The sequence below is a fragment of the Aspergillus undulatus genome (assembly GCF_047715775.1).
Source record: "Aspergillus undulatus strain CBS 261.88 unplaced genomic scaffold BDV17scaffold_22, whole genome shotgun sequence".
In the NCBI taxonomy this organism is placed as follows: domain Eukaryota; kingdom Fungi; phylum Ascomycota; class Eurotiomycetes; order Eurotiales; family Aspergillaceae; genus Aspergillus; species Aspergillus undulatus.
Window position 1 is genome coordinate 83,787 of NW_027396626.1, and position 13,677 is coordinate 97,463.

The 13,677-nt window shown below is 52.4% G+C and overlaps 7 protein-coding genes across 7 annotated transcripts; 1 reads left to right on the top strand and 6 right to left on the bottom strand.

The window, feature by feature from the left end:
• Positions 1 to 49: 49 nt before the first annotated feature.
• Positions 50 to 3,596, bottom strand: tcsB (putative sensor histidine kinase/response regulator TcsB/Sln1; the record flags this gene model as incomplete). The annotated part of the gene is made up of 8 exons (XM_073760044.1): positions 50 to 274; positions 348 to 471; positions 536 to 714; positions 766 to 1,806; positions 1,902 to 2,766; positions 2,814 to 3,377; positions 3,426 to 3,460; positions 3,513 to 3,596. The coding sequence occupies 8 exons, from the start codon at positions 3,594 to 3,596 to the stop codon at positions 50 to 52; spliced, it is 3,117 nt and encodes a 1,038-aa protein (XP_073615833.1).
• Positions 3,597 to 3,843: 247 nt separating this feature from the next.
• BDV17DRAFT_81124 (uncharacterized protein) lies at positions 3,844 to 5,408 on the bottom strand. Its single transcript, XM_073765169.1, has one exon. The coding sequence runs from the start codon at positions 5,114 to 5,116 to the stop codon at positions 4,070 to 4,072; it is 1,047 nt and encodes a 348-aa protein (XP_073615834.1). The 5' UTR covers positions 5,117 to 5,408; the 3' UTR covers positions 3,844 to 4,069.
• A 10-nt stretch (positions 5,409 to 5,418) lies between these two features.
• On the bottom strand, positions 5,419 to 6,774 carry BDV17DRAFT_281573 (secretory lipase-domain-containing protein; the record flags this gene model as incomplete). Its single annotated transcript, XM_073760045.1, has 1 exon — positions 5,419 to 6,774. One exon carries the CDS (start codon positions 6,772 to 6,774, stop codon positions 5,419 to 5,421), a length of 1,356 nt encoding a protein of 451 aa, XP_073615835.1.
• A 652-nt stretch (positions 6,775 to 7,426) lies between these two features.
• Positions 7,427 to 8,490, bottom strand: BDV17DRAFT_281574 (oxidoreductase, short-chain dehydrogenase/reductase family; the record flags this gene model as incomplete). The annotated part of the gene is made up of 5 exons (XM_073760046.1): positions 7,427 to 7,666; positions 7,700 to 7,839; positions 7,956 to 8,052; positions 8,093 to 8,355; positions 8,418 to 8,490. 5 exons carry the CDS (start codon positions 8,488 to 8,490, stop codon positions 7,427 to 7,429), a joined length of 813 nt encoding a protein of 270 aa, XP_073615836.1.
• A 997-nt stretch (positions 8,491 to 9,487) lies between these two features.
• On the bottom strand, positions 9,488 to 9,934 carry BDV17DRAFT_291007 (uncharacterized protein; the record flags this gene model as incomplete). The annotated part of the gene is made up of 1 exon (XM_073762035.1): positions 9,488 to 9,934. The coding sequence occupies one exon, from the start codon at positions 9,932 to 9,934 to the stop codon at positions 9,488 to 9,490; it is 447 nt and encodes a 148-aa protein (XP_073615837.1).
• Positions 9,935 to 11,584: 1,650 nt separating this feature from the next.
• On the top strand, positions 11,585 to 12,126 carry BDV17DRAFT_291008 (uncharacterized protein; the record flags this gene model as incomplete). The annotated part of the gene is made up of 2 exons (XM_073762036.1): positions 11,585 to 11,823; positions 11,892 to 12,126. 2 exons carry the CDS (start codon positions 11,585 to 11,587, stop codon positions 12,124 to 12,126), a joined length of 474 nt encoding a protein of 157 aa, XP_073615838.1.
• Positions 12,127 to 12,296: 170 nt separating this feature from the next.
• On the bottom strand, positions 12,297 to 13,568 carry BDV17DRAFT_81282 (uncharacterized protein). Its single transcript, XM_073765171.1, has 2 exons — positions 12,708 to 13,568; positions 12,297 to 12,608 (listed from the first exon to the last, which is right to left on the bottom strand). The coding sequence occupies exons 1-2, from the start codon at positions 13,485 to 13,487 to the stop codon at positions 12,459 to 12,461; spliced, it is 930 nt and encodes a 309-aa protein (XP_073615839.1). The 5' UTR covers positions 13,488 to 13,568; the 3' UTR covers positions 12,297 to 12,458.
• Positions 13,569 to 13,677: the final 109 nt, after the last annotated feature.

Genomic DNA, 13,677 nt, shown 5'->3' on the forward strand with positions numbered 1-13,677 from the left:
AACGTCGCCGAAGAAACGGGTTATCAAATAAATCAATGAAATCACTTACTTAATCTTTCCCCTCCTCCTCAGCCTCAGGAATAGTCGTATACTTCCTAAGCACCTGTTTCAGGGCAGGCCGGCGAATGGGCTTGCTGATGAACATGTCCATGCCCGAATTAATGCAGTCCTTGATGTTTCCTTCTTCGGAGAAAGCGCTCAGCGCGACGATGGGCGCTGAGTAGCCCATTTGGCGGATTAGGCGGGTGCTTTGGATGCCGTCGACGTTTGGCATCTGAAGCGATAGGTTAGTTAGATGTTACTGGGGTATTTGATGAAGGGTAGGGATGGATGGGAAAAGGGCATACTTGGATATCCATGAAAATCAAATCGAATACCTTGCCTTCTTCCATATTGGCCTTAACGGTGTCAAAGGCTTCCTGGCCGTCTTTGACGACCGTTACGTCGTATACGTCTTCTAACGCAAGCATCCTGCGCGAGTTAGTCAGAAATCGATTCTCCAAAGCTGGTTGAAATAGGGAATGACAGGACATACCGTGTTACAACCTCCTGATTGATTTTGTTGTCCTCCGCCACCAACGCTCGGATTTTCCTCCCCTCGGGATCATCCCGAGCGGGGTGCACAGGCGGTGCAAAGAACGGCTGACTTAGACCAACAAGTCTAGGCTGCGAGTCTTGTTTCTCAGAGACGGTAGCAGATGCCCCCTTCGACGACTTTGAGTCATGTTGCGACACTGGGCGGGATGCTGACCCCGATCCCGACACCGGCGCCGATGACTCCGCAATGCTATGATTCGACGGCGCCCGGGCAACACTTGCCAGATCGTCTAGCGAGAAGACGCTCGACGTCCTGGAGGCAGGTCTGGCTATACTAGGGGTCGAACTTGAGATGCTCGGCGCCGCGTCCTTCACGAAGCCCAAAGGAAGTCGGACAGAAAATAGCGTCCCCTTTCCTTGCTGACTATCAAGGGTAATCTGACCGCGCATGAGCTTAGTGAGTTGGTTGCAAATACTCAAGCCCAAGCCCGTACCGCCATACTTCCGGTTCAAGCGGAGTTCGCCCTGGACGAAAGGTTCAAAGACGCGGGGTTGCATATGGTGCGGGATTCCAGGACCCGTGTCTTCAACTTCGAATTGGAGATTCAGAGTGCGCATGTTAGGTGGCAGAGGGTCGTCTATGCTGTCTCGAGGATTGGCAGCGTCAATTGAGGGCCTAGCGTGTGAACTGGCACGAGACGACCCTTGCGAGCGCCAGCGTAAGAGAGGACGCGATTCACGAGAGAGTGGTCGCAAGTTGGTCTCACGTGGCTGCTCTTCCCCAAAACACTTGATCCGAATCGCGACTGTGCCCGCCTCTGGCGTAAACTTCAGACTGTTGCTCACGAGGTTAATCAGGATTTGCAAGATGCGGTGCTGATCGCCCCAAAGTACCATGTCCTTTAACTGGGCTGTCCCTGGTGGTCCGCATACGGGACTGGTGTCCTCAGGTACAGTTGTAGCATCCGCAATCCTCGGGGCATCCGGACGACAGTACTTGATGCTAAACGAAATTTGCTTTTCCTGAACCTGGTTCTGGAAGATGATAGTCAACTGCGACCGGATGTCGGAGAGCTTGAATTCTTTCTCCTCAAGCCGAATGGCCTGGTCAATTTGGTTTCGACTGAACGTAAGTAAATCGTTCAACAGATGCAGAAGCAAATCTCCCGACTTGTAAACAGTATGCAGAGACTTCTTGATGCGCGGGAGATCATCCTCGCCCATACAAACCGCACACATTCCCAAAATTCCATTCAAGGGCGTCTTAAGCTCATGCGAAATGTTGCAATGAAAAGCGTCTTGCTCTCGTTCGCCGTCTCCGCTGCAATCTTGGCTTTCTCAAGTTCTCGAGTTCGCTCTGCGACTCGCTCCTCGAGACGGTTGTACTGTATGACGAGCTCGTCGGTCATTTCGTTAAACGTGCTCGTAAGCTCTGTCAGCTCGTCGGTAACGAGATGCTTGGTTTCCTTTACTCGGCTAGGAATCTGGAAGCGATTCGACCCGGGATTCCGAGCCGTTCCTAAGCTGCTTCGACGGCGTCCAAGCCTACTGAGAAAGCCGCCCTTTTCGGTCTCTTGCTGCATGTGGACCTCGATTGGATCGAGGACCATTGAAGGAGAGGGACTGGACGGAGCCATGGCCGGATTAACAGACTTTAGTGTCGCGTTGCGGAGCCTACGAATGGGCGCCACAGCAAAATGCGCAAGCAGAGGGATGACGAGAATGATTCCCCCCATAATGCCAAATACACAAGCCAGGATGATTCTGCGCAGTCTGGCGACGGGAGAGAACGCATCGCCATGAGTTTCTTCGACAATAAGTACCCATTCCACCAGATCAGACCGCTGCTGAATCGCACTGACCGCAACATGGCTGTTGTTTTCGTTTCGAGTTGACAAGCGGGTTACCGAGTCGTTGACTTTTTCATATGGCTGGCCCAGGGTCTCCAATGCGATGGGATACTCCCGTAACGGGAATGAGGCCCCGGAAGAAAGGGCGGCGCTATGCCTCATCAATTGTCCTGGTAATGGAGTCGGTTCGAACACGTAGCGCACTTGCTGCTCTGCTAGACCTTCAGTATGCGGCGCGGAGGTCGCCGTTGCCGGACCGGTACCACTGGCGAAACGATTATCTGGTCGTGAGGGCGAAAGCAGCAGGACCTGACCAGTCTTACCAAGCCCTTGACGGGAGCTCAACACCTCCTGTAAGTTGGCAGCACTCGAAACGACACTGAGAAGTTAGCAGAGCCCATCTGAAAGGGACGAAGACGAGCATACGTGATATATCCCAAAACATCCGCCGCCGACGTATTGTTGATGATCGGCACCGTTAGAGAGAGAAGCGAAAACGAGATATTGGTCGCAAGAGGTCCTAGCAGCAATGGCCGACTCATTGTGATCGGTACATCCCCAAAAGCATAGATCCCGTCGGAGTTTGCACCTTGCGTCAAGTTCGGGTACAGCGATGGCGGATAGCCCAAGCCCTCATCTCCCAACATCACAGCGGTACCATTGGGCTGCTCAAAGGGAAGTGTAATATCGGGAACATCATCGCTCGTCACGTTGAGTAGCCGTCTGCTATTCAATTCTCCAGTCCCGACGTCTCTCGCAAATACTGTCGCTTGGTAGAGACTGAGGTACCCACGAGTCCCTAACGCCGACTGGATATCGCCTACGGACGTCGCCCAGTTCGCCTCGCTGGTATTTCCTGCATAATAGCGCTGCAATGCGGATTGTACAAGAACTCGAGTGACGATCGTCTTGCATGTCGTCTCAAGTAGATCCAGATTTCCGGCGATCTGGCTGGACTTGATGGTGGCGACGAGATCGAGGCTCTGGGACCTGTGCTGGGTTAATGAAGACGGTAGGAGTTAGTTGAGTGAAACGCACTTTACATCAACGACAAAGTTGTGATTGTTAATCCACTGCAAAAGTTAGCGACGGTCTTCAGCTCCTGAACTGGCCGAGTCAGCTTACTGTTGCGATGGCTAGAGCCGCCAGCCCAACAAGAGCCGTGAAGAGAACCAGCAGCCCCAGCTGCACGGCAATGGGAACGCGCATTCGAGAAAAGATGCCGCTCATTCATATCCAGGGGGCATATCTGATGAAAGCGATGGATCAGAAGAAGAATGGAAGAGAAAGTCAAACGGTGTAATCGGGGGGGTTAGGCCGGAGCGAAAATGGCCGCTAACCCCAGAAACCTGAACTGGCATTTGTCGGAGAATTTGACAGGTTCTAGAGCGACCCATGGCCGAACTGTTCGTATCATGAAGATAAGAGGGGGTGCTGATTCGTGCGCTGGGTGCTGGAAACAGGTCCAGAGGCGAGTGGCGACTAATGGCAAGGCGATATGTGGTTGAGGTGAGGCGTGGATTCGACAAAGTCTCAGACCCAAAACACCAGGACCAGTCATGTGACGCTATACAAGCTTTCATACCATTGAGGAAGGCACGACCTCCAGGTTGACGAATAGCTATTGCAGGATTAATATTCCAAGCACTCCCAATTATTCACTATCACGCACAGAATAAAGATCACCGCCAAACTTTCGCATTACAAACACCCAACTCTCCAGTCAGATCCGGCGCCTCTGCCACTTTCAGGTGCTTTTTACTCCCAAACAAATGTACCCCCGGCGGCTTCTCCAAATTCCCAATCTGGTCTTTTATCGTCCTAGCCCTTTGCAAATACCTCTCCGACACAGCCACCCCCGACTTGCGAGTAACCAGCTCCATTCCCTCGACACCCTGCACCATGAGCGCATCCCTCAGCAGCTTCTTCCTCAAATTCTCATTTTCCGGCTTCTGATCACCGAACTCCATATCTAGAAAATCCCGAATTGCAGCCGCCCACATCCTCCTCCACCGTCCGCATCGCACAATATGCTGCAGCGCCCGTTGGTCTTCGTGATACGCCCATTGTGCATCGGTTTGAAGGACACCCGGGATATTCGGTTCATGTTCATCGGCGAGGCAATAGGTAAGATAGTCCAGCCGCGCACCCATATCGAGTTTGGGCAGGTTTTGCCCGGGATCGAGGAAGGCATCCATGCTCCTCCCAAACAACTCCCCATAGATAATGATCTGGAACGTCGCGCGGTCGGCATCCGTATAGAGCGTTATCGCTTCGCTTACGCCGCCCTCCCAGAAACGCGGCGTCTTCATCCATTGCTTCCCGGCCATTTTGTCGATCTTGTCGCTGAGCGGGTTGATAATGTCGAAGCGGGCTACGTGCATTTGCCGGATCCGATCTAGGGTAAGACCGCCATGTTCTAGGATGAAGTCGTAAAGACTGTAGATTCCGCTTTTAAAGGCTTTACGGAGCGAATTTGTGCGGTCGTCATGGCCCAATGCCCAGTCGCTGACCGTGCGCGCGGAAGACGCGACGAGGAAGTACGGGTGTGGGGAGAAAAAGGTGGGCGCTGAGGAGGCGGCGAGGCGGAGAATCACGGCGGGATGCGTGGAGTTGAAGGCTGCGCGGAGGGTGCGGCAAGTTGAGGCGGCGGAGGTGAAGGATTCGATGTTGTCGAGGTAGCTGGGGAGGAGACAAAGGAGTTCCGTTGGAAGAGAGAGGAGCGACATGGTAGAAGTGTGATGCTGGTGGTGAGGGGTAGAAGCGAGGGGCACTCTGCAGTTATACAGAGCACTCCAACAACTTCAACCAAGACCGATCTACTCTCCGACCCTGAGAATTCTCCATCCAGTGGCTGTCAGGAACCGGCCATATCGCCACTGCTGGGGCCAAACTCCACAGTTAGATTGACCTAAGGATCAGCCGTCTCGATCTCGATTCCTCAGGCTCACGATAACGCAAGGTACTTGGTATCATCTTCATTACTCATGGTGCAAGATTATTTACTAACCCTTAGCTCCTGATCCCAGCATCACGCGATCGGCCCAACAGGCAAAGACAAGAAACCCAGCAAGAACTGCACGATATTCATGCCCAGTGCCGCCAGCGCCCTCGGGTCCTGCAACCCAGTCAACTGCGTCTTCCTCGAGCACCCTCGCTCAACCTCAACGCCCTCAAGGCGATCGGTCAACCAAAGAAATGCATCGGGCGACCCTGTAATAGTCAAGAGCGCATGCTCCGACAGCAAGTCCCGCACATACTCCACGTCTGCCCCCCCTGCGCAGTAAGTATCATAGAGGTCATCCGTATCTTCGATAGGAGAAATCTGATCATTAACAGCCTTATAGATCAGAATCGGGATCTCCGGTGTTCTTTGACCCATCGCATTCGCATCCATAAGCTCCGTCGCAACCTCGCTCTCAAAGAGGTCGGGGTCGTTGACATAGCTGTACACGTCGTCACCGAGATACTCGATGATATTCCCCGTCAGGCAGAGATTCTGCGTCTTGTTGAACTCAGCCCATTTCTCAGGGAGGATACCCTCGCGGATGAGCTGCTGCGCGGACGGGTACTCGTTCGCGAGACCCTGGATGCCGGCGGGGATGAGACCGGTAAAGACACCCTTGTTGCTGGATTCAATGACGGGCAGGATCTTGGGAACCGTGCCGCCCAGTGCAGCACCCGCAATATTGAGCTCCGGCGCGTACGTCGGCTGGAGCTCTGCTGCAAAACCGCTGGCCAGCGATCCGCCCGAGTACCCCCAAAGCGCAACGGTAGCGTCAGAGGAGATATTAGTAAACTCAGTCGACGCCAGTGCAGCACGAACATTATCGAGGACAGCCTGGCCGGAGAGGGTATTCGCCAGGAATGCAGAGCGGGGACCAAGATGGTCCGGAATGATCACGACGTATCCCTTGTTCAGGGCGGACGACATGAAGAGGTACTCGAGCTGCGGCATGATCAGGGCAAGGGCTTCCCCAGCATCCGCGAACTGCTGGACCGCAAACGACGGCGAGCAAGCTGGGTCCGCTGCGTCTTGGGCAACCTGGTAAGAGAGCACCTTGGTGTAATCGGCATTATGTGGCACCAGGACAGTGGTTACTGTCGTAATTGGGTCACCGAAGGAGTCTGTCGTTCGGTAGAGGATCTGATGCGAGGCGTCGAGGTTTACTTCGGCTAGGCCGAATGCTGCGATGGGGAAGGGGGGTGCGCGGTGGGCTAGGATCGTGCCGGGGGTTGTCGACTCCCATCCTGATGGAGGCGTGTAAAAGGGGTCTTCTGCGGGGGTGAGGGGGCCTGTTTGTCTCACGGCGGCAGAGGGTAGGGCTGCCGTGGCCGTGAGGAACGGGGCCAGGAGGAAGAAGAGCTGGAAGAGGAGGACGACCATTGCACTGGCACTGATGCTGGCAGCTTGACAGCAGCGGACACGGATAGGGCTGGATGGGCAAGAGATCCTGATCGAGGGATCTCTGCTCCATTTTGTACTCGAATCTCTCCTCTCCTCTCCACTGACTCAAGATCCACTCCTACATAGCTGAAGATTGCTTACTCCTAGTTTTCTAGCCTCGGGGGCCATTGAGAAACAGTTCGACGGTCGCATGATCGCGTCGACCGAGCAAACTCAAGCCAACAAAATTGGGTTGTATACGCTATACGGAGCACAGACTGCACAAGCCGCATAACCTCAAACCAGGGTAGGTGAAGAAAAGACCAAAAACACAAGTCAGCGATCCAGCGGCCGAGGTGAACGCCTGGAGAAAAACGACAGGGATCCATGTGAAGAATCCTTCGATCCAATTCCGCACCCTAATGGCTGGAAATCAGCGCTAGGAAAGGCCGGCTCTGCAAAGCCCAACCCACTCTGAACCCAGCAGCCGATCATCCCCCCGGATTCCACACCCAATTTCTAAGCCACACGGAACACCCCCTGTCGATTACCCCTGTCCTGCAGACAACAAAACACCCGAAAAGTAGAAAACCAAGATCGCGAGTCACGCGTACCCGGAGATATTACCATCTTCGTCCTGCATGCGGCGTATTCAGTACTTATCTAGCACCTCCTCCGTCCACTCCCACAACTGCCCCGCCAACCCCTCATCCTTCGCCCCAGAACCCAGCCCTCCCTCAACACCAACAGGCTCATAGAAGCCGCCATTTACAAGGTTCCTCTTGTTTGTCGACGCCGCCCAGAGACAATTATAACAGCCCTCCTCTACGGTTAGCTTCTGTCCGATAGTGGTGACGTAAGTAAAACCACCTCCTCGCGAAGGATAAGCCCTCTATCAAGTTTGACCCACTACACTGGGGTGTACCGAGGCGGAGGTGATCCCGGGGTACCGGAGACTTAGTTCCTTTATATAGAGCAGATTCGCGAGCTTACTCTGTCCATACCGGAACCAGGACCACATGAAGCCGTGGTCCTGGGACGTGGTCATTTCATTGAAGCGAATTCCTTGCGTGAACTGGCGAACTTGTAGCCGACGGAGATGGTGAGGAGTATTCGTGCTTCCCCTCCTCCTCCGTCTCTGTCAGATTACCCTGCAGCTGATGACGACGATGTAGGTGTACTTGCAGTATTCTGCAACAACGGAAGTAGATGTCGAATAAGCATAGCATGGCCGAGATGATCCGTCCCAAATTGTACCTCATACCCGTCCTTCGTAAGCTGCGTCTGTAGCCATTATGCTCGCGCAGCAAATCAGCACGTCGAGACGAGACTCAGTTTCCAGGAGCCGCGTCGCTGCGTCCTTGACCGAGGCCAGCGATGTCAGATCGCATCTGACGAAGATGACATCTGTCTTTGTTTGTGTTCTGGGGTTGCGGGGCTGGCCTTGGTCTTGGACTTGAACAGCCTGGATGGCCTGGATGACGCCGTTGGCGCTGGCGCTGCTACGCCCGCTGATGTAGATCCGGGCGACGTTGTGCTTGGCGAGGTGTAGGGCTGTTTGCGTTCCGATGCCCGCGGTCCCTGCCTATTAGAACTTATATTAGAACCATCTGATGGTCACGAGGTAACCGTTATGGTCATACCCCCAGTGATGAAGGAGACTTTCCCCGAGAGATCTGGGACATCGAGATCAGGATTGAAGTTGAGACCTCCCATTTCCTTGGGAGGATAGTACCGAGTAGGATGAGAAAACAGAGATAATATTAGTTACCTGGTTCCTCCAATTTATACTGCTAGGCGTGCTTCGCAGTCTCATTGTCGCGAAACTGATGGCTGACGCGAGCCCATGGAAGGTCATCCAAAGCCCTAACTTCGAGGTGCTGGATGATGATCGTGGGAGTTCGGCGGTAGGCTGAGCGACAACTAGAATCACACGAAATCAGTACCAGGAATTTCCTTCTTACCATGCGATTCCTGGGACTTTTCTGTTTATTCCCACAAAAAAAAAATCGAGCAAATGCGGTGACATTGACTATCGATAACGGGCCGGCGGTAAAGTGACTGGTGGGAAGGTCGGGGCATCCGGCATATGGATTGGAACCCAACGTAGTAGCCGACTTTCGACGATCTAACAACTTAGTAGGAAATGAACGTGAGCTTGTTGGTAAAGCCACTGACTTCCCCTGGTTGAGAGGGATGGCCTCTCGTTATGTGGAGTAGATGCATTGAAAGAAATTCTGCGTTGCCGGGGAGGCGAAATGCACTAAATAATTCGAGGGAGGTGCGATGGGTGCCAGCTCGCTTGCAAGAGGAAAGAGCGACCGCCGCCTGTCAATTTAGCGTTTATTTTCGGGGATCTCTGGAAGAGAGAAGGTATCAAAAAAGACGGGCATCTGACAGCTTCGAGGTCTTCCCAGTCAAAGCTGAAGAGCTTGAAAAAGAGGCATCTTCAATACAGCAATAGGAAAGAGTTAGATGTTCAGAGCATGAAATGTAAGGGATCTTCTGCTTCGCTTTTCTGGGTGCTGATTTATTGAATCTCTTTTCCGCTAGTCAGGCGCGGCGCCGCATGGGATCACTTGAATGCATCATGAACCTGGTGGGAAATAGTACCCAAGATCTACCCACAAGTACAACTGAGGAGCCCTAGGCTCTATGCATAATACTGGGGAGGAGACCAACAGCAACCGGCATGAGATCCAGAGATATGTGCTCAATCATCAAACCTGTCAATCATGGCACCAGTGGTCAAGCCATACATGATCGACTGAAGCTGCCTCGAAAACACCTCATGTCTTTGAATTTTCTCAAGCAAAAGGTCTGTAAAATCTGGCGCCCGGCGCCTGATCAGCGACAAAGTCGCGGCGTCCATGCCGACAGGGTAAATCCCAAAATCCCCCCAGTCAATCAACCACACCTTCCGATCAGGCCTCAAGATGAGATTCCGCGGAGCAATATCGTCATGCGTGAGCACCAACCTGCGGAAACGGAAAGGGGGCACGCTCTCCGCGCACTGTCTGAGGTCTTGACAAATCTCGAGTTTTCTGTTAAACCACGCCTCCATTTCAGCGATGGTGTTGAACGGGCCGGCGCCGTAATCCGTGAACCAAGGGCCCACCCACAGCTCTTTCTTGCTTTCCATTCCTACGGGCCCTGGCATTTGCGGTGAAACTGCAGCCTCTAGCGAGTTTGATCATGCCAGCGACTTGAGAAACGACATCGTCGCGTTGGTCGTCACTTAATCCGCCCCAGGCTTCTTCAACAGAGACACCTTCTATGAAGTCCATGACTAATAGACAACTTTCTCCCCAGTATGGGTTTTGCCATCAACAGGCACAATACGATGGACTCTGGGAACTGGGATGGATGTTTTGGAAAGCGCTAGATCCATTGCAGCGGCTTCGCAGGGCCGGCAGAGTGACCCGCCCTTGAGGATGAGCGTCGATAAGAGACGGAAAATGCGCGTCCCGCCACGTTTGTAAAGTACGGTGCTGTTTTGAAGAGGTCAGCAAGCGTTTCGTCGGACACGGTGGAGATATCTATTTGGGCGTCAAGTGGAAAGCTTATATCAGCATCTCGGCTGGCAGGCTAATCACCGGTTAGCTGACTAGTCCAAAGTACTGAGAATTCGAATGATAGAAGCCCAGGTTCTTATTTCATATTCGTGTTGTTGATGATGATGATAAGTAGCTAAGAAGAGCTATGAGACTACACCCGCGTAAGACCCTTTTAGGTCAGGTGACTTGCTCTCCGTCTCCGCACTTGCCTCAACAGTACTCAAGTGTTCCATAGTATCTAACATCGTAGAAAGCAGTAGCGATTGTAAAACCATCGTTCTTGAGAGGAACCAGCGAGTGCGTCAAATCTTGGGCATACGTATTCTGTGCCATGCTTTATAGGATGCCAGTTTGAGACTGCTAGAAGAGAAGAGCGAATCAAGCGCCAACAAGAATAATGAGTAATGAGTTTGGGCGACTAAGTTCAGCAAGGTGTGTGGGAAGCGATGGATGTGTGTCTCATTGGGTGGCCGGTAGGCCGCCTATCTACAGGCAGTACCGGAGGGCAGTATGCTCCGATACATGCCGTTTCACTTGGCGCTGCCACTTTGCGCTCTTCAATATTAGAATTCAATGCTACCATTATGTAAATAGTAGGATGGCTATATACTGGTAGTCCCTCTGATGCTCAGTGCTTGCTACGCCAATGATAGCAGATTGTCGAAACTTGAGGCAAAGATGGACCACGCTCAGTTGGTCACCTCTGCTTGGACTTACGGGTCATGCCCACTGATATACTGCTCCAGTCAATTGTCCTTTCAGTATAATTTGGAGCTAGATGTAGTATGCTCTCACTTAGTGAGAATAGACGCTAACTGCCGCCGGGAAGCCATCATCAAAAGTTGCTAACATCCAACCGTTATGCAGCAGCTCGTTCAACGTCGCTGGAACTATCTTTGGCTAGTAGTTTCTATTGCGGCCAAGTTACCTTACATATCACCGTGGTAGTTTCGGTGGGCTGGAGCTCAGTTCAGGTGTTGTGGCCTGCCAGGTGGTAAATCGCCCTTCCGAAGAGGATAGTTGCCTTGTGCAGGAGACGCCAGCCATATCCTTCTTCGAGCGTCTACAACAATCCCTTCTTCTCACACTCACGCAATACCCATAGCTACTCGAGCATTACGCATTCAGGAAATCCCTCTACAGCTCGCAAGCAATCTCCACTCCGTGCTAGGTCTCCTATACCACCTTGCACTGTATGCCTCCATCCAGATGATCCTACGGCTCATGCTAACAGAAAGTGTTCCAGTGTTACCATGAACTTCACACTACCACCCTTCAAGTCCATTCGATACGTCCGAGCCGATCAGAAGCAGCTTATCCTTCACTCTCCTGTCCTATATGCCACGGCAGTTGCCCACAGCAAGCTTGAAGGAGGAGGCAACCACTGGTGTTTCTATCTCGTTATTGACGAAGAGACATCGGTGCGGCTTGACATGACACCATCTCACTCCGTCGGCAGCACCAGCATCGTTGGAGGATTCAAGGTTATCCTGTTAATCAGCTACCTTGGCTGTCGAGTCTCCGGATCGGCCGAGAAGAAGTGAAACTCAATGTCCGCAGTGGCTTGACCGTGGCACATTTCATCCGACTACTTGAAGGGAACAAACGCCACCAGTATGAGTTCACTAGCCAGGGTAAAGGCTGCAGATACTGGACCGATGATCAACTTTCTCTCTTCCAGATGGCTGGCCTTGCGACCAACCCTGCGCAGATGGCCGAAGCCAAAGCTGCCATCCTGACGCAATACCCTGATCAGGTTCAGTACCCGCTTGTCGTTGGCGGATATTACGTTTAGGTGGTTCATGTTGCTCTTTAAATCGCACCAAGGTCTTGTCGCTATGAATTGCTCTGGTTTGATGTTAAGTTCATGGTCCTTGGATAGTATCACGTTTTCATAAGAACGTTTGCCTATCTATCTAGACCAGGGTCTACCAGTGATGAAAGCTTAGCAAGGTCAGAGGACGCATCGCACGTAGTGAAACATAAAAAACGCCTCATGTGGTTCATTTATTGAAACCTGAGCTGAAAGGGGAGAAAGAAAAGCATATATAAGCGCGTTATGGATATATTACTGCTGAATAGTTGACAAGTCAAGGAAAGTAAGACAGGTAAAGGGCAAACGCTGGCTCAGGGGGTATACGGCGGCGGCAAATCCTTGCCATCTTCTTCCTCACTCTCACTGTCATCGCGATCACTGTTCTCCGTTTCGGACGCTAGCTCCTCCATCCATTCCTGCGGTCCTTGACTCTTCTCACTCTTCACGGGCTTGCCCAGTTTCTAGTGTAGGATCAAAGTTAGCACAGCTCAGTCAATCGACATCGCATAACGACGACGTAGCAAAGATTGAAAAGAAGAAAAGAAAGAAGTCGAACGTACCTCACCCCCAAAAAGGACCCCTTCAACCTCGCCACGGCCTCCATGTCCCTTTTTGCCCTTCTCCCCAACAGGCCCTAGAAACGTCCCACTCCGCCAAACGCCATCCTTCAAGACCATTCCCTTGAAGTCGCAATTGATAATCACGCAATTGCTGACCTGGCAATCGACCAACTTACTCTTCTTCACCCGGCTATCCATGACATGACTTCGTTGAAGAACGCTTCGGTAAATCGCACTATGACTCAGAATCGACTCTGCAAGCGCAGAGCGCGCCAGCGCGCTCCCATCAGAAGCAGTACTGTTCGAAGCCGTAACACGTCGCAGGGGCGTGACAGCATCGAGGATACTATCTGTAGCGATTAGGGACCGCCCGCGGGGGATATTTGAGAGCGTGCACCGCGTGACGTCGCTTCTGCGCAGTGATGCGTTGATCAATGTCGAGGAATTTATTTTGCTTCGATTGAGTCTAACAGTGAGCTTAGCGTCCTTGGTTGGAGATTTCCGGTCAGCGCTCTCGAGCTCTGAGAGGGAGGTAATCGGTTCCAGCCCCAGGTCCGCAGGTAGCACTGGCACAAGTCCAGACCTACTCTCACGTCTGGCTTTTGATAGGAGTCTGTTGCCTAGGTCTTTTGTGATCGTTGCGCAGTTGATATTGCACCGAGTTATAGAGTCATTGTGGTTCAGATTTGAGAGTATAGAGTGGATGATTTCGGAGCGGGAGAGGCGGGGAGAAGAAGAGTTGGGGAATGAGGAGTCGATAATGGTTGTTTGTTTTGGCATCTTTAGTTATCCTTTTTGTTCTTTGTGGAAGATGGAATGCGTTTTAGTGAGATCTTGGGCCTGAGTGAGACGGGATGCTGGTGGGCTGATGGCAGGAGCGATATATGGGGTAATCCTGCTGCCTATACTAGACTTGCACAGCCCGCTTGATGGTGTTGATGATTAGCTTCGATAAAGACCAATAATGAGT

Bases quoted from the DNA above. Each gene is read 5' to 3' on its own strand.
- BDV17DRAFT_81124 (XM_073765169.1), bottom strand. From the start codon at position 5,116: ATGTCGCTCCTCTCTCTTCCAACGGAACTCCTTTGTCTCCTCCCCAGC.
- BDV17DRAFT_81282 (XM_073765171.1), bottom strand. From the start codon at position 13,487: ATGCCAAAACAAACAACCATTATCGACTCCTCATTCCCCAACTCTTCT. The intron at 12,609-12,707 runs GTACGTTCGACT...ATCCTACACTAG, and splicing joins GGGTCCTTTTTGGGGGTGAG to AAACTGGGCAAGCCCGTGAA.